This window comes from Centropristis striata, chromosome 8 (genome assembly GCF_030273125.1).
Source record: "Centropristis striata isolate RG_2023a ecotype Rhode Island chromosome 8, C.striata_1.0, whole genome shotgun sequence".
Taxonomy (NCBI): Eukaryota; Metazoa; Chordata; class Actinopteri; order Perciformes; family Serranidae; genus Centropristis; species Centropristis striata.
The window spans coordinates 11,312,969-11,333,173 of NC_081524.1; the positions used below are offsets into that span (position 1 = coordinate 11,312,969).

The following is a 20,205-nucleotide window of genomic DNA, read 5'->3' on the forward strand; positions in this document are numbered from 1 at the left end:
TCCATCTAATTGTTGTGCATGTGACAAATAAAGACCTTAAACCTTGAAACAGTTGCTGCTATGGTGATAGAGCCGACTGGCCCTGGGGAGTTGGTGTGCAGATTTCCTTGTTGATGCTGATTATTTTGTTGAATCTAGCTCACATCCCATTGTCCACAAGCATGCATGTCTTTTTCATATTTGTTTTCACTTTTCTGAGTTTAAGCATGAACAAAAAAAAAGGGAAATATGTGTTTCTTTTTAAATGTAGTTACTCAAAACTAATTCCAGTTGCTAAACAAGTAAAACTTTTAAATCCTGCAGATTCTGAGATTAAGCAATATGATGACAAAGTGAGACATTATTTCACAGCTCAGATTTCCTATGAAATTCCCCAGAAACAAGTATGTTATTTTAATACTAATCTTAAAGACATCTGTTTTAAGTTTGAACATCTTCCTGTAAAACAACAGGATGTTGCATCAATCGTACATTACTAATTTCTAAATGGATGGCTCTTTGATATTTCTGCATGTTCAGGTGAAAAATGAATCACTGGATTTTCCTTCCAGTAAGAGCCAAATTACATTGTTACATTGTGACGCAAGTTGAAACTGTTGGCCTCGAGTTGCAGTGTACAGTACCAGTCAAAAGTTTGGACACACTTTCTTTTATTTTAGATTCTTCACCTCGTCAGGAGTTAATTTGTGGAATTTCTTGCCTTCTTAATGTGTTTAAGACCAGCAAAGCAAAATGTTAAAGGCTACTATGAAGAATCTAAAATATAAAACATATTCTGGTTTGTTTGACACATTTTCGTTTGCTATATAATTTCATACGTTCCATCACAGCTCTGATTTCTTTTAAATATTAATCTACAATGTTGAAAATAATAACAACTGAATGATGCCCAACTGCTACAGACATTTATATTAATTTATTCATATTATGTATTTACTTTTTGCCTCCATACCTCTCTGGATGTAGATAGTTAAATTGTATGTCTTTGTTTTTGTTTTTTCTCTACATATTCATATTATTAAAAAGGGAATGGACAATGAACATTTGGACAAGAAGCTATTGATACAAAACCTTTGGCTCTGTACAGTTTTGATACCAACAGCTGTAAATGCATTTGTACTTGTCAATTGTTGTGAAATTTCCTAATAAAAAGATAATAACAAAAAAGAAATACACACATCCCTTATATGAATGATGGAAGGGATTTGAGCACACTAAAAAGTATTTCCAATGTGTATGTGATCCACGTTAAACATCTACTTTCCAAATGGCGCTCTGGCCTGCAGCCTCACCTGTAGTCCTCATTGACCATCAGCGTGTTGGCGGCCCAGCCGGGTGAGAAGGGGCTGGGCATCAGGCCGCCGCTGGGCACCACTGTGGGGGCAATGGAGGGCGGCACTGGGGTCAGAGGAATGATGGACGCCCCGCTGATGCTGTCGTTCCCCAGGCCCGCGTCCATACTGGAGCGAGCCAGGGAGATGGAGGAGAGAAGGCTGATGACGTTCTCGGACAACCTCCGGCAGTTCCGCGTGGACACCAGGAAGGGTTTACTGCCGGTAAACAGCTCCTCCATCGAGGTCAGGGGGCCAGAGACGGACAGCTGCAGCCCAGAGATTGTGTCTGAAATCTTGGAGAGGGGGGAAGGAAGAATGTGAGAGGCGTTAAGTGGGACGGAAACCACAAGCTAGACATGATGATGATGCTCATAAAATCGTGGTCGGCTTAAAGTGGTTTTGTTATAGATAGAGAGAACTGAAGATTATGGGCATCTTGGTGCCTCAGTCTGCTAATGCATGTCTCTCATAATGTATAGCTCAAGTTAAAACTCGCATAAAAAGTATTTCACTTTTGCTACTTGCAAACTTCAATAAAAAAGCAATTTATCTAATTTCTTTTTCTTTTTCATTTAAATACTTCACAAGGTATCTTAAGTCGGCTACACCACAGATTAATAGGTGAAACTGCTCCAGTTGGTTACTTACAATAAGAAAATTATAAAATCTTTTCTGAAATGTTATGTTTAAATATGCAAATATGGCATTATCAAATAGTAACTTGATTCATTTTGGAGAATTCTACAGACACAAATAAGACAAAATGTAATAAATTAAACACCTAAATGTGTATTTTGGATGTTTTCTCTCCACTAGTCTGAAAGAAAACATGTTATAGAAGCAAAATGTCAACCAGTGCATGAAGAAACTTTTTTTTTTTTGATTGCAGCAGTACAGACAGAAGTGACAATTTCCGTTCGAGACATGTTTTGTAAGACTGTGCAGTCATGATGAATAATTTGTTGTGTCTCAATCAGAATCCGGTTGTTTTAAGCCTTTTGTCTGCAGCTACTGCTTTTTTCTAAATCGTCGTGCTCATTAAATAAAAGTAAAACTGTGTGCATGTAGAGATTCACTGTGTCATTATCACCAAGACTAATGTTTGCAATTCCAATGAGGCACCTTGTTAAGCAGTCTTTTTTAAATAAAATGTTGAAAACAAAAAACATATTGTTGAAAAACAGTAAGGTTGCACAGTCTGAGTGTTGTGTGTGCAATAAAAAAAACCCACTATGAAGAGGTCTCATGGTTTTAAACAGTTTATATTTTAAAGAGTGGGATAAATCTTTTTCTCCAATCAGATACTCATGCTCTGACTTAACAAATTATTCTTAGTTAGTATCTTAATTTAGATTACAGATGTTATTTACTTTCTTTAACTGGAAAAAATGAGGCTCACTCTGAAGGCCTCATCAAGTAAGTTCCTGAAAGTGTGGCTCCCTTTTTGATTATGTCAAAAGACTCTATATTCTAACAAAGATAAGACAATAAAGCTGAGCAGATATATCGGCTATACACCACTGAATCTCTCTGTAAATTGTTATTTATTTTATGTTATTGATTTTACTTACTCATTTCTATATTTTTCCCCTTGTCATTTTCTCTTGTTCCCCCTTCTCCTTTCTGGATATGATGCATTATTAATATATATATATATATATATATATATATATATACATATATATATATATATGAATAAATATTATTTATGTATAATTATAGTAATATTATATTAATTAATTAATATAATTATAATTAATTAATTAATTACTAATAATTTTTAACATATAGTAATTATATCAAGTTATATTGTAATTATTAACATTTATATATATATGAATAAATAGTGTCAACATCATTATTTTGGTGCTCGTATAGTTAATTTATTTTAATTTATTTTTTATTCAGTTTTTTTATTAGCTCCTGGCAGCACACTGATTATGACAACCACCATTTTGCTGTAAAAATTCTGTGTGAAACTGAATAAATAAACTAATAGTGTTTATACTAAATATTATAACTATTGTGTCTATTCCGCCCCTTCCTCTCTTTCTGTATTTAATGATATTGCTTTGTGGGGGTCAGATGAGATACCCTGCTCTGATTTAATTATTGGTTCTTGAGCATATATGAGCTGCACTGATTAACTCAAGTGTGTTTTCCCCACTCATTCAGGTATTCTTTATCTGTGTGACTGTAGTTCTCCTGACCTGATTATCTTCTACAGTAGAAGGAGGACATTTAGCAGTCTGACACATAAACCACTGTCTGACCACAGGGAAATCGATAAAAACACAACTTTGTATCGGATTTTCTTTCTCTCCCTCTGCAGACCACACACACACACACACACGAGCACGCACACGAGCACGCACACACACACACACACACACAGGTTAGATATTCTGCATGACAGTTTACTTGCTGCACTCACCAGCAGATCGATGGAAGCTAGCGTATAATTGGCTGTGAGAAGAGACGAGGTCAACTGATACATCCCATCATTAGCCTCACTGTTGCCATAGAAACCGATGCCTATGGCAACACTGCAAAGGGAGGAGAGAGAGAGAAAAAAAAGGAAGCATGACAACATTGTGGGAGGGTGTATATTTACAGTATGTGTGAGAGAGAAAGAGAAGGGGATAGAAGAACAGATAGCAGAGGCATAAATGTAATGTTTAATTCAGTGTGTATGTACATTTTAAATGAATGTGACACAAGGAGATGGAGCTGGAGAGGATGGGATATGTGTGCTCTGGATGGGCATACCACCAGTGCAGCGCAGGGGAAGGAATAAACAGATGATGGGGGAAAAAAGCTGACTCTTAGCACTCAACAGTTAAGCTTCAGCAAGGAAAATATTCAAAATGTTAAACATAGCGACATGTTTACACATCTTTCTGTTATTCAAATATTCAGATTAAGGCTTGAGCCAGATGTTCGTCAAATCCCTGCAAACCCGAGAGGAATGGTATGACCCAATCTCCCACAAAGTATGTGACCCAGATTAGAAAGCAGGGGGAAAAGGAAAAGGAGGAATGTGTGTCTGTGTGTGCTTTGCATTTCAAGCTGCCAAATGTGAACGCTGTCTGATGCAGTCGCATTTCAAACAACTCTTTTTGCACTTGTGACAAAAAGGCCACCATCTGGAGGAAAGGATGTCACATGAAATATTTTCAAGAGGTAAACTGCCGCATTATTTTTCCAGAGTGCTCTTGTATGGAGCAGCAGAGGAGGAGACGTCTACATTTATATTACATTATGGGCCATAAGGGGGAGACACGAGCCATATCAACCTACAGTCTGTATATGATGACATCATTATGACAGCTGAAATCAGACCCCCAGTACATTATGTTCTGTGATATAACAATACAGTCTCAGTGCACATAACCGTGCAGCGGATGGACTGGAACATAATAACAAGCACTGCTGAAGCATTAAATTGTGCTATAATTGTATTACAGCACACAGCTGGGCCTGTAGCTTTAGATTTAAAAGGTCTGACAGGCAGCACAGCTTCCCCTCACTGACTCCTGCAGCACAACAGCATCCTGGACACATGTCAGGCAGCATTCCTGCATCAGGACCATGCAGGGACCTCATTTATATACAGGGACAGAGTCCTGACTTGATGGCTGCACGGTCACCAGATCTGAGGGGAACACCGGTGGGTAAATGACGACTGTACTGAAGGTGGGCGAACTGAGATCATCCTCACACACACACAGTGATGAGGAAACTGCACACAAACTAACACACACACACACACACACACACACACACACACACACACACAGTGCCGTCATAAGCCCGTGGTCGGTAAACAGCAACTTAACGTGACCATCAGCTGTCATGCAGGCCTCCTCTCCTCTCCAGTCACATTGTGACTGTGTGAGACACTAAGAAACACATGACGGTGGGGAGGGTGATGCCTTGTTGCTGTTCTAACTAAAAGAACTGAGCTTTAAAAGGGATACTTTGGATTTTTTAAGTGAGGTTGTATGAGATACAGGTGCATCTCAATACATTAGAATATCATGGAAAAGTCCATTTCCAGTAGTTCAAGTCAAATACCACCAACCAAGTATTGAGTCATATAGATGGACATACTTTTCAGAGGCCAACATTTCCATATTAAACATACTTTTTAAAATTGGTCTTTTGTAATATTCTATTTTTTTTAGACACTAAATTTTAGGTCTTCATTAAATGTAAGCCATAATCATAACAATTAGAAGAAATTAAATAAATGAAGACACTGAATGTTTAATTCTGTGTGTAATGGATCTATATAATGTGTTATTTCCACTTTTTAAATTGAATTACTGACATAAATAAACTTTTCTATGATATTCTAATTTATTGAGAAATACCTGTACTAATCGATAGTGTATTATAGATGCCGGTTGGCACGACAGCAATGTAGTGCTTTAGACGGGGGCAGCAGCTGAAGGTATAATAGCCACTGAAAGCCCTTTCTGACGCCTTTATGTGCATCTATGCCAGGGCTCGGAAACCTTTACTAACAAAAGAGCCATTGTTGGCCACAAAAAGAGACATAGTGTCAGATAATGTCGGGACGGAGCCCCAAACCTTATTTTGAGCCTTACAATAAAGATAAAACAGCCTACTACGTCTAAATAAGCCTACAAACAATATTATTAGTGCATAATGAGCATGTATTAATATTATTTTGTCTTTGATATCTTTAATATGATTGCAGCGAGGACCCACATGTAAATGAGAGGCTGATCACCAAAGATATATCTCAGGAGATTCAGAGTTGAAAGGGAAACTCAAGACTTATTTTTTATATTTAGAGGTTAAGGCACCAGGCCAAAGACCTTTTAACGCCATTTATAAAGGTCACATTTTTTACAATTTGATACAAATTGCGCCCGATACCAACGATAAATTCAAATTAAAATACAAAATAATATTTGGCCTGAAGAGCCACATGTGGCTCAGGAGCCGCAGGTTGCCTACCCCTGGTCAATAATCTCATCCTAGCCACCAGACTCCATTGACAAAAACAGTAATTTTATGTCACAGAACATAGGAGTTGAAGGTCTATCAAGTCCTGTTGTTTTTTTGTGTTGTTGTGTGACTTTGGTGAAACTAAACTAACTGTTGAAAACATTAAAGTCACACAATTACACAAACAAACTAAACAATCAAGGCAGCGGTGGACCAGCAACTCCTGTGTTCTACAAGGTTAAATTACTGTTTTTGTAAATGGAGTCTGGTGACTTTGACAAGAGCCTAGATAACAGCTTCAGTTCCCCCTATAAACAGGGCTGGCGGACAGCAAAGTAAAAAGCGATAATACTCTATATACTAAATATAGCGCACACTTAAACTGATATGGATTTTTTAGGAGGCTAAAATATTGCTGCTGCCCCCTGTCCACAGCAGTACATTGTTGAGATGCAGTACTCCTGTCTGGTTTTGAACTGGGGGCGTGCCAACTACCATCTACTGTAGGTAATACAATGACTATAGATAAGTACCTCATAAAATCACACTACTAAAAATGATCCTCTTCAGTAAAATGTTGGGGTACTTGGCTTGAGTATTTCTGCTTTATGTTACTTTATACTTCAACTCCACTACATGTTTTACAACATTTATCTGATAGCTTCAGTTACTTTACAGTTTAAGTTTTATTTTACATATTAGACAAAAGACACATTAATGAAAGGAAAGATTTAAACCAGTGGCTCCTCATCTTTTTGAGTTGAGACCCTTTGCAAAACCAAACCCTGCCTACCTGCATCCTGTTGTACAATTTTTTTTAAATCTGCAAGTTGTTAGCAGTTTAACCAAAGAATGATTCACCTTTTAAAGGGGACATATTGTGCTAATTTTGTAGGTTAAAACATACACATAATATGGGTTTCTGATAGATTACAGGGGTGTCAGACTGATCTATGAAAGGGCCGGTGTGGCTGCAGGTTTTTATTCCAACCAAAGAACAAACACACCTGACTCGACTCATACAACCACCTGAATATCTTTACTCAGTTCATCTGTTTCAGGTGTGTTTCTGCTTTGTTGGATCAAAAACCTGCAGCCACACTGACCCTTTGGCCGCGTTCAGACTGCCAGCCAAAATCCGATTTTTAGCCCATCCAGATTGGAACTGGATGGCTCTTTTGAAGTCTGAACAGTCATAAATCACATGAAATCCGATTTTTGCAAACCGGATCGAAACCACCTTCAGGAGGTAGTTTCAGATCCCATTTGGACAGATGCCTCTCAGTCTGAACCGCTCCAATCACTCAGATCGGTTTTGACTGTCCGTGACGTCACTCTACACAGCGTAGCGCCGGCAGCGCGGAGACGAGGTGTCCACCGGCAGCGGCGCCCGACTCATACGGGCCTGACGGGGGCGTCCATCCGCCCGGTTTCTCCCCTGGTGCGTCTGAGATGTTCTGCACCTCTACTGGACAGTAATAAGGCCAATATACTGAGGTGACCTGCCTCCATCATGTTTGTTGTTGTTGTTCTTGTCGCTGTCGCAATCATATGACGTCAGACAATCTGACGCCGTTACTACAGCAACCTGTCAGATCAGTCAATAATGTGGCCCAGTCTGAACAGAGCCATATCCAATTTGGACACTTGCTAAAAACAGTGTGGACAGTCAGCCCTAAAAATCGGATTTGAGTAGGAATCTGATTTGAATCAGATTTGCCTGCAGTCTGAACACAGCCTTTGATGAATCAGTTGGACTCCTCTAGAACATGTTCACATGCTTTATATATAAAAAAAGGCCCAGTCAGTGTTCAGTCAGATTGTTCAGTGTTCTGGGTCTTTCTACCTTTATATTATATAGTTGTGACATAATAACCTTACACAGTTCAGTGTAGCTCATTTAAAGGCACAGTAGCTGAATCCTGGCTTCCCTGTGGATTGAGAGGTTTCACAGTATTCTTATTTGTATTCGTTTTTATCACTTAAATCTCTTTTTACAACATGGAACCTTACAATTTCTAAAATGGATATTTTTAAAGGAATAGTTTGGGGGATTTGGGGGAGAATAAGCTTCTTTGTGACTTGCAGAGCATCAGATGAGAAGATTGATGCCAATCTCGTGTCTAAACAGTAAACATGAACCTTCAGCTTGCAGCAGGTTAGTTTAGCTTCACATTAAGACTTGAAACAGGAACATAGTGAGGCTAGCTATTTCCCCCTGTTTCCAGTGTTTATGCTAAACTAGGATAATCTAAGATAGCTGGTTTGCTGGCTTATGAGTAATATTGATCTTTTTATTTAACGTCCTGCAAGAAAGCAAATATGCATATTTCAACAATGTTGAATCATTTCTTCTAAAAAATCACGAAAAGTGACATGAATTAGAAGTTTCTCAACTTCTCAGATTTGACCAGCTACAACACTAAAATGCTGCTGATGCATTAATGTATCAGTATATTTTATTTGCTAATCACATTTTTTAGACATACAGTCATGGACAAAATGATTAGACCACCCTTGTTTTCCTTAATTTCTTGTTCATTTTAATAGCTGGTACATCTAAAGGTACATTTGTTTGGACCAATATAACGATGACAACAAAAACAGATCATAAGAATTTAATTTAAGAGCTGATATCTAGACTTTTTCCATGGTTTTCTTGATAGTAACCAATATCATTATCAGGAAAACCATGGAAAATGTCTAGATATCAGCTCTGAAATTAAACTCTTATGAGCTATTTTTGTTGTTATCATTATATTTGTCCAAACAAATGTACATTCAGTTGTACCAGGCATTAAAATGAACAAGAAAGCAAGGACAAAACAATGGTCTAATAACTTTTCCATGACTGTAGATTATAACAAAATAATCTACTTAAAGCAAAAGTCCAGAATTCAAACAATGGAGTATTAGCAAAGTGTACTTATATAATGTTGTATTTGTGTTATTGTATTATTATTTCTGGGTTATTATTATCAGAGATGCAGTTATGTCCGAGGGCAATTTTAATGTTGAAGCTAATTGATTGCTTTATATACTGCTGGTTGTTTATCCTACAGTACAGCAGTGTCACATGTTTTATGTGCTAACCACATGTTCTTTATGAAAAATCTTTCTTGATTACCGGTATGTTGTTATTGATTAGATATATCTAATTAAATCCAGGACTTTTACTTGTACTGGAGGAATTAAGAATGTTTCACTGGTATTATTCCATTAAAATAATACATGAATAATTCTTCCTCCACTGCTAAAAAGCAGCTTGTGTATGTTGAGGTTAATTAAAAGAGCTCCTGGTAAAGACTGAATCCTCCTTCTCACCAGCACAGCGTGACAGACGCCACCGCCACCCACGTCACGCAGCAGATGCCCCGCCCCTTCTTCCCACTGTAACCGTGACCCGTGCTGCCGTCTTCATCCTCCTCCTCCTCCTCTGATCCCTCGCTCCGGTCACCACGGTGACAGCAGCAGTAGTGTATGAGGAAGGAGAGGACCACCAAGAGCGAGATGACGAGAGCGATGGCTGACAAACTGGACAGAACCAGCAGAGTCTGAGAAGGAAGGAGGAGGGGAAATGAGTCAGTGAATGTGAAAAATGGCACTTTAATTCCATTTTTACAAGTAGAGAAGAGCAATTTGAGAGGGTTAAATACCAACTAATCCTGTTAAATTCCATCACTTGTCACATTGTCCCGCCCCCATTAAGCGGTGGCAGGAGATGGCGATTAAAAAGGTATGAGAATATAAATTGTGTGCTTCAAAGAGGCAGGAAACATCAAGGATACACACACATGATACATTTATAACGATGAAAATTTAACTCAATCAATTTTAGGTTGTTTTTTTTTTTAGCTTTTACACGGTTTAAATTTGGGAGCAATTTGTTTGAGTCTAACCCAAACTAATCAGCAGCTGTTTATAAATTCTTTATTGGCTGGAAGAGTCAATAACAATTCCAATCAGTGTTGTTTTCCCATCCATCCAAAAATGCACTTTATGGCTTCATCCGTTGTCTAAATATCTTGTAAACAAGCTTAGCTCTCAATTAAAACCTGATTTCTTTTTAGTTTAGATTTAACTTAAGTTTCAAACAGTCATGGAAAAAAATATTAGACCACCCCTTTTCTTCAATTTCTTGTTCATTTTAATACCTGGTACAACTAAAGGTACATTTGTTTGGACAAATATAATGATGACAACAAAAAAGCTCATAAGAGTTTAATTTAAGAGCTGATATCTAGACATTTTCTGTGGTTTTCTTGATAAAAAAACAAAATCATTATCAAGAAACCCTGGAAAATGAGAAGAGTGGTCTAATATTTTTTTCCATGACTGTGTATATTCTCATTATTATCTTCCCAGGGTTGTCCTTGCTGTCAGTGTTTCCATTCATTTAAAAAAAAATACAGTACATTTTGTAGTACCTTGTCATTTGTGAGTGCCATCATTTCAGCATCATCATTTCAAGTCTTAATTTTAAAAAATAATAAATGTTTCTCTCACTGAAAGGCTTTAACCCATGAATCCCTGATCTGCAGCAGAGTGAATATTAATGTCACTAAGCCATATCAGACTTTGCTTTTGATCAGGCTCCATGTCGTAAAGTCAACATTACTGAAATGCATTTTGCTCCGACACATATCTCCAGTATTATCCTTCATCCATCTGCCCGTCTGTCACTCCCCATTCCTCCACCTTCTCTCTATCTCACCTCCCGCTCTCCGACGCCGCTCCCCTCCGCCCATCCCTCTTTCCCCACGCTCCCACTCTCTTTCTCTCCCCCACTCTCCCTTCTCTTTCTTTCTATCCACACCACTGAATCTCTATTAATAATCTGTGACCTACTTAAATACATTCACTGCCACTCTCTCTCTCCCTCCCTCCCTCTCTCTCTCTCTCTCTCTCTCTCTGCCCGGTCTTCTGTTCAGCAACCTCCTCGCATTACTCATTCCCTCTCTCGTTCTCTCTCTCAGAGCACTTTCACTCTCTTTTGTCTTTCTGTTCTGCAGGATAATTTGCGTCCCCCCCTTCTTTGTACCGCAGAGAAGTCACAAACACGCACTGTGAGACACTGCTGGCTGGAGCGTTTTGTATGAGAGCCTGTTGGAGGAGAAGGAGGGATGAAACCTTGCATTTTGCAGTAGAAACTGCACAGCTCAGAGCTACACAGACAAAAGCAGCTGTGGAAACCTGCACTGTGTTGAATCTAATGCGCTCCCTGCAACTAAATTGCACAATATATCTCCAATTTGCATGCACAGAGAGGTAGAGGTGCAAGCAACAGTTTAGCATTTCTACATCTAGAGCAGGGGTGTCAAACTCAAATACACAATGGGCCAAAATTCAAAACTTGAATAAAATCGCGAGCCAATATTGAACAAATAAACCTTTTAATATATACCAAACATGTTTTGCTTTAACATTAAATATGGAACCAGCAACGCTTATAAACATACAATATATAACTAAATAGTGCAGACATGCAAAATCAAATTTCAAATAAAAAACACATCAATGTCATTAATTTACTTATAATATAATAATTTGGTATTGCCTCGCGGGCCAAATAAAATTACACTGCGGGCCAAATTTGGCCTGCGGGCCAGAGTTTGACACCCCAAGGTAGAAAATGAGACAAGGGGCTCTTGGAGGAGTCTAGTGCAATCTTCCCACCAGTAATTAGGTCAATGAGTTGGCATGAGAAGGTGTTTTAAAGGGCTGTAAATGCAGTCATCATGGCTCTGCAGATTGCTGTTACATTCAGGGATTTATGGAGCAATTTAAAGTGTGATGTAGAGCAAATTGCCCATCATTAGGTCACTTAATTGGAGCAGAATATACCTGTACAGTTCTAACCACAAATGGAGCTGTAATGATTATGCAATGTGGCGCCTCAGATTGGACAGTTACAGTGCAGCATGTGGCGTGGCAGGTGTCTGTTACCTGCTGGTACTCCCAGCTGTCCGGGACAAAGATGTTGTCCTTCATCTGCATGGTGAGGTCCAGCCGGGGGAGGGCGTGACACATTCTCACCCACAGCGAAGGGGCATAGCTTGGCACCGTGGTCATGGCAGCCATTTTCTACCTCCACTGGTCCCCCTCCTCCACCCTGTGGGGAGAAGAGCAGAAGAAGAGTCAGTGGATGTGAAGGAAGAGCAGAGGGGAGAGAGGGGAAGGAGGGGTGAAGGACTTCCCCGAGCTGAGAGGACAGAGAGGTCAGTGCGAGCTCTACCAGCCCACGTTCACCATCAGCGCTCAGTGGAGGCAATTTATGAGCAGTGATCCCCTGCGCAAAGTAAGGGTCAAAATGTCAGTCATAGTTACTTGAAACACGCTCTTGGGAGTGTAAATCAGTCTTCAGTGAAGTTAGTGTGACCTGTTTCTGTTGGCAACATGTAAGTCAGGAAGATACAGCGGTATGAAACGTCTTTTTCCATCTGATATTTATGTCATTTGGTCAGCGCTTCACATTCTGATTCTGATCTTTTAATTAACTAAAATTAACTATGACATTATTTTAAAAATAATATCTACAGTGATGGATAAATTATTAGACCACCCTGGTTTTCTCCTTGCTTTCTTGTTCATGTAATGCCTGGTACAACTACAGGTACATCATAACCAAAATCATGATCTATGGAAAATGGCTAGATATCAGTTCTTAAATTAAATTCTTATGAGGTATTTTTGTTGTTATCATTATATTTCACCAAACAAATGTACCTGTAGTTGTACCAGGCATTAAAATTAACAAGAAATTGAAGCAAAAGGGTGGTCTAATAATTTTTTCCATGACTGTATATTGATATTGTAACCGGTAGGACTGGGCAATCTCACTACAAATATTGTCAAAGCGATACAAAATGTATGTAGTCGATATTTATCTACATAATATCTACATAAACAGCAGCCAAACTGCGTAATGTGAATATTTACAACTGTTGGGCGATGCTTTACATTCTGATGCCTGAAAAAAATACTCTTTTCATTTGTTGAGTATCTAATTCATACAGATACAAATTAGGCTGAACCATGTGCTTATTTCTTAGTATATATTGTGAAATTCATCATAATCCAGATGTGTTTAGATCTGTGTTGGATAGAAATTTTTGGTCATATCACCATGCCCTACCATGATGAATGAATACAGATAACTTGTTTGCCCGTTTGTTGTTCAAGATTTTCTTTCTGTTTCCGTTTTTATCTTTGAAACTCTGGAGTCCATGAAAGCACCAACACTTCTTCATGACGTCATGATATAAAATCGAAGCAACATCGAGCCGTCAGGTTCCCTCTAAAGGATTGGCTTAAACTACAATCTTGTTTTTGATTGATGGTGACAGTAAAAAGAAGATATTTAATATATTTAGTATAAGAAAGTTTAAAAAAACAGATGTTATCCTCATTTTACCTTTTTATATATTATATTTGCAACCAATTTCAACATTTAGAAACTTTAACTCACATGTAGTCTATGCACTTTACTCCTATGACTAAAACTAATTTGCATGAACATGTATTGCAGGCACTTTATGTATTTGCACTCTTTGCAGTTTTTTGTCTCCGTGTGAAGTGATCATATTTAACTTGATTTAAAAGTCTTCATTGAGGATGAACGTGATTTAAAAATATATATATATATTTTTTTTTTTAAATCAGATTTTATATGGCGTTTTTTTGTTTCTTTTGGGCTCAAAATGTTGATCCAGTAAGTCAAAGTGAAAAAATAACTCTCAGGTCATAAAGGTGAGGTTGTGCTGAAAAAATTATTCCAACACCACAGCATGGCAAACATTTTTAAGTGGCAGAATGAAAAGTGTTCAATAACCGACAAAATATCCCAAGACTCCAAAGGGTTAATTGAATATCTTTGTGTTTTGTGGACAAAAAGAGAATATTTCCGGATGTAATCTTTGGCTCCGGGAAAAAAAAAGATTAATCAATAAGTAAAAAATAATCAACAGATTACATGATAATAATCGTTAGTAGCATCCAGAGGGGGGTTTGCCTTGAACACAGAGAGATTACATGACTATATATAACGAATGGCTGTTATTCACAGACCTCTCTTAACCTTATAAAAAGGGTATCTGCTATAGGAGCAGCGTGGATTATATAGGGGGATATATGGGGTCTTTGAAGAAGTCTTCCTGGCAGAGCACATGCAGGAGAAGAACGCTGTATAAGACACCGAGAGGACCAATATACAAAGAATAAGATATTTGACTGCATCATCAACCGCTGCTTGCTAAAGCTGGCCAGGGGGGAGAAAGTAGGGTAAATACAAAGGGCCAATCCGGTTAGCCAAAACATACTCTGAAATCCTCATTACAATGACGGAGCAGAGGGGGAACAGAGGGCGAGATGGGGGCCTGGTAGCCTTCTGATAGCGGCTGCACAGATTAAGAGACCGTCAGAGCTTTACTGTTTAAGAAAGGAGCGTTTTAAGTCAGCTCAAGAGAGGAGAGCACGGCCAGAACCAAAACAACAGCACTGATGTTTAAACACAAAGGGTCATACAGCTCCGCTCAATGCTGATATTACACACAGATACAATCCTGCATTTTAAGCTCCAATAATGTCAGATAGAGTCTGAATTAAAGGCTTGTATTATGTTTTAATGCAGCTGTTATTTGTTCAATACAACCATCAATCAGCACAGTATTCTACACTGCTGGGGCTTTTTACTGCCCCCATTGATTCAGTCTATTGCACATCATTGTGTGCATGATAAAAGTTTAGATTGAGCCACATGTTCAAATTCAATGCCACACAATTTCCCCCATTCAGATTTGGGGCGTTTATGGCTCAGAACAAGTTAACAGCTCGCCCACAGGCCAGACAGGGCTGCTGTAAGCCCATTACAATAAGCCTGTTCACCTTAATGGTTCCAGCAGCCCAACTGTCACAAATCGAATCATTGCCAACACTCCATTTCCCTTATTAAAATTGTGCTGAACATAATGGTTAACATGCTGCGAGAGTTGCATCCATCCACCACACATCTCGCAGCAGCGTGTAAACACACTGCGTGCTGTTTATGTTTATGCATTCCTTCATGACCGTTTGTCTTGAGTGAATTCATTAGATTAGATGTATTATAGGAGCTGTGAGGCGAGAGGTATGAGGTGCATTCATCAGACTTTGGAGGCGATAAAAGCTTTTTGAGCGGCATAATAATCAAATGAGGGAATAATTCAACAATCAAAGGAGAATCAGTCGACCTGTTGTGATCAGCACCACCAATAAACCTGTTCAATGACAGAAAAGCATTACCTGAGATGGATGACCTGCGGTGGAATGTAACTAAGTAGATTTACTCAAGCATTGTGCTTAAGTACACATTTAAAGTACTTGAACCCTACGCGAGTATTTCCATTTGACGCTACTTGAAAATTCTACTCCGCTACATCTCAAAGAAAAGTATTGTACTTTTAACTCCAGTGCATTTATACGATAACTTTAGTTACTAGTTACTTTCTGGATTTAGATTAGTGATACAATCAACACATAAAATATTATATTATTATAGTTTAAGCTCAATAATTATAATCTAGTGTTAAAATACACAGTATTCTGACATGAGCTTTTACTTGAGTTCCATTCTGAATTAGGGCTTGGCAATATATCAATATTATATCAATATTATCATCCATTTTGGATATCATAATATGGTATAATAAATGTCTTTTCTTGGTTTTAAAGACTAAAAGTAAAGTGATGTACATTTCTGAGCTTACCAGACTGTTATTGCTTTTCCATTCTTTGCCTTTACACACTTTGTTATTATATTCACATTACATATGATTATTTATCAAAAATCTCATTGGGTGAATATTTTGTGGAAGCACCAATAGTTACCTCTACAATAGTCTTGCAATAGGGCTGGAAGATATGGCCAAAGTTTTCTGTCCTGACATAGGCATTTCATACATCGAATAACAATATTTATTATGATATAGCATGTTTTCTGGTAATTCATTAAGTAAATAGTCTATATGAAATAACCACATGGTAAAAATGAAAAGTACTGAGTATTTTTTCAGAGATCAGAATGTAAAGCATCGTCTAAATGATGTAAATATTTACATTTGCAGTGCAAAGTATTTTTTGATACAGAACGATCCATTATATGCATTTTTATATTACTTTGACAATATCTATCGTGAGATCTATAGATATTCCCGTGGGTTGCAATATCAATATAAAAGTATTTGGTGAAAAATATTGACATAGTTAATTTCTCTGTACGCCTGTTTTGAATGCACGACTTTAACTTGTAATGGAGTTTTTTTACACTGTGGTATTGCTTATGTTACTTAATTAAAAGATCAGAACAGTTCGTCCACCACTGTGGATGCCAAAATGCACTAAAATTATTTTCATCATGAGGCAATAAGAGGCAGAATACACCTCTTATACACATCTTAATCACCAGCATGACAGCAGGTTATCTGTCCAACTGTAATTCTCGCAATAAATCATATTAAAGATGCATGAAGGATAAAAAAGCATTGGTGACGGACATGAGGTCAAAGTTCAGGTGAGATTCTCAGAAACCCAGGAAGTTATTGGGGCCACCTGAGGAGGTGCTGGTGGGGGTGAGGGGGGGGTCTCAGTCCTCTGGAGCAGCAGTTACTCAGCAGTTGTCACAGATAGGAAGCCTCAAGTTGACGTGATGTCTCCTGCCAGCTTGTTATCATGCCTCTTACCATTGCATAACTGAAGCCAAATAAATGTGATTTTGAGTTCAGACGGAGGAGGAAAGGAGAAGAAAAAAAGGGAGAGTCGAGGAGAGGGATGCTGAAGAAACCAACGACTCTCACCCAACTCCTTAAGCTTGTGACCAAAAAAAACAAAAAAAAGGGAACAATTCTGTTGCTTTCAGTCTGCACGGAGCTCAGACGGCACAGAATGAAATCACTTGCGTGATATGAGACTCCATGATGTCTGAATGTAAAGAAAAGGGCCATTTTGTGAGGCAGCTAATGAGAACAAGGCTGAGGCATCTCTGTCAGCTGAATTTAGGATCATATTTAGCACAGGAAATTCATCCCCACCTTCATCTCTTTATCACAATACAACTCTCTTGAGCAGAAGATATAATTAATGGGGTCCTTTTGCTGCTGAAACGAATCCAATTTGCCTCATAAAATCTGCTACGATTCACATTACAGCCCGAGTGGTCGTCTAACAGCCTCTTAACAACAACCTTAATGACCGTAATTTATGAGAAAGCGTTCAGTCCCATGACACACCATGTCAGCCAGGAGAAATTAATTAACATCTCTATGAAGGGTGCAAAGTTACCATTATCTACTGACATAAAACGACGGGAGAAGGACAATATTCTCAATTAAAATTAAATTTTTGCTTCACGTCCGTCTGTAAAATGAATGCTCAGCTCTGCAACAATGAACCTTCAAAGTGAGTGCAGCTGACCGAAGGTAAGTGAGTGCAGCTCATAGTCAGTAAGTCAGAGCGAATCAGTGCTTTGATGTGTGCAAGAGTCCAGCATGACAAGTTGATGGTGACAAAACGCTTCCACACTATCTGACCGAACAGACAATCCAGTGCAGAACAAAATATATAAATTATCCTGCAGATTTAAAAGCAAATATGAGAGAAATAAAACTACAACTGGGTGGAAAATACATGCAATCAAATCATTACAGCATCTTATTCTGCAAATGGGAGAAGATTCATCCATTAGGTGTGATAGTTGCAAAGATGAATCCATTTTGGCAATCTGGTGAAATGGTCTCATGAACATCCATTATTTAAAAAAGAAAAGCATGCATCCAGATTAGCACTACACTGTGATGTGGTGTAAAGTGCATTTATATCATAAATCACTTGATTGATGTTTGATCTTTGCAACTATATCAACAATTAAGCCACACTACATGGACAGGAGAGCAAGATGAGTCTCTTACCTCAGTCGGTTGTGTTGGGAGGTTTCTCTCTCCTCGTCTTCTCTTCGCCGGTGTCCGTGAAATATTTACCCACTCAAAGAGGTATGCTGCCAGCCATCAACGCTTGATGCTCTTGAAAAAACATCATCCTTAAAAAATGGCTTGGAGACATGCCAAAAATATGTCAAAATGAAGAGGGGAAAAAAGGAGAAGGGGAGGAAAAATGAGCCAATAATTCTTGCAGTTATTGAAATATTAAATAGCCAATAATTGTATGGTTGTCTGGTGACAGTGGAGAGGTGCTTGTGTTGATGGATGAGAGAGGAGCTCTCAGTGAGAGCGAGCGAGTGAGAGAGACAGAGAGAGAGAGAGAGAGAGAGAGAGAGAGAGAGAGAGAGAGAGAGAAAGAGAGAGCGAGGGATTAAGATTGAGGAGACACCCCTAAGGGACCCTTTATCGTTGCATTGTAGCCTTTCGTAACTCAACGCCCAATCGACTTCACAACACGGCAGCAACACGATATTGCCCAAAGATAATTAATCTGTTAACGGGGATTAGCAGGGTCTAACCCCTCACTCACTTCATACCGAGGCACACTTCTGATGCCAACCCCCACCAAGCATCCACGCTCACTCCCATCAACCTGACCAATCTGCATCCAGACTACCACACTGAACCCTGACCAGATTACTGAGAGAAAGAGTGAAAACGCAGGCGACGGTGTGTGTGCTGAATAATAGTGAAAAGAGATTTTAAAAAACACTCACATGTTGGATGCAAAATAGTGAACTCCTGCCTATGACAGCAAGGCTGCAAAGTGTCGAGAGCTAATGTGAGGTAGAGATGCACGTAAAATTAGTGCATAGATGGATATGGGGAGGGGGAGATGCAGGGGAAACAACATGAAATACTGAGGAGGGGGAAAAAAAAGTGGGTTCCCAGGGTGTGATGCTGAGAGAAAGAGGAGGGAGGGTGAGAGATGGAGTGAACAATGAATAGAGAGAGGGGATGAAAGCGGCAATGGATTTTTAGGCAGCTTTCAGTGGAGGCTGCAGAACAGCATCAACACTGATTCAGTGGTTGGGAGGACGTGACAGGAGTGATGGAGATGCTCTATGGGTGATTTGAGTGAGAAATGCAAATTGGTGATATAATTGAGAGTAAAAAAAGTATGGTGTTTGTCTGCCATTGGAGAAAGGGGGGCAGAAGCGAGCGAGCAAAGAGGGAGGGGGCGGCGTTAGTTTTTCTGTGTCACTGAAAGAGAGTGGGGGAAGGGAGGCAGGGAGATAATGCGAGCGAGGAAGCAAACAGTAGTGAGCAAGAGAGCATACTCACTGACTCATATAGCCCTATGTATAGTGTATGTGTGTGAGAGAAGATAGAAAATTATATTATGTATGCAAGAGTTGTTCAGGGAGCATTTACGCAGCCTCCATGTCTGTATGTTAAACCACGGCAGCAGCAGCAACAGTAGCGCATCCAGGCCATCCATCACTGCACTGATAAAATATCACCACGCACAGGATTTAAAATAACCAATTCAATATTTAATGTCCTTCACAATCTCGTGGTTATAATTCATTGTAAAAGGCATACAAAGTCATCGTTCTTGTGGAACACCCAGCCATGCAATATTCATATGAAAGAGATAAATTGTGGAATTATGAGCTGCATAATACAACTACTTTGGTTAATTCATAGCTGTAAAGAAAACATAATCTTTTCCCCTCATAAACAATGCATGCGTCGTACAGAAGCTTTTATGGCAGGTGCATATGTCCTGTCTGTGTAGCTGTGAAACAGAAGTGAAGCAAGAAGTTGGCCCACAACACCACATAATAGAGGAAAAAATGTTTAATGACTAAAATCGGAATTAAAAATCCTTTACAACTACTTTTATGTGTTTCCTTCAGGGCCCAAAGGCAGATTTGACCCAACGATACATCTACAGCAGGTGATGTTTACACTGACAG

The 20,205-nt window shown here is 38.8% G+C and overlaps 1 protein-coding gene across 3 annotated transcripts in view; it reads right to left on the reverse strand.

Moving 5' to 3' along the window:
• ttyh1 (tweety family member 1) overlaps positions 1 to 18,566 on the reverse strand; it is a 33,515-nt gene extending 14,949 nt beyond the window's left edge. Inside the window, exons 1-5 of one of the 3 annotated variants that reach the window (XM_059340049.1) lie at positions 18,254 to 18,566; positions 12,261 to 12,426; positions 9,639 to 9,868; positions 3,769 to 3,880; positions 1,293 to 1,627 (exon numbers count right to left, since the gene is read on the reverse strand). In XM_059340049.1, the coding sequence (XP_059196032.1) occupies positions 1,293 to 1,627; positions 3,769 to 3,880; positions 9,639 to 9,868; positions 12,261 to 12,395 (812 nt within the window). In that variant the 5' untranslated portion in view covers positions 12,396 to 12,426; positions 18,254 to 18,566. The remainder of the gene's footprint in view (positions 1 to 1,292; positions 1,628 to 3,768; positions 3,881 to 9,638; positions 9,869 to 12,260; positions 12,427 to 18,253) is intronic. The other 2 variants (XM_059340050.1, XM_059340051.1) reach the window with 2 other exon arrangements.
• Between the last annotated feature and the right edge of the window lie 1,639 nt (positions 18,567 to 20,205).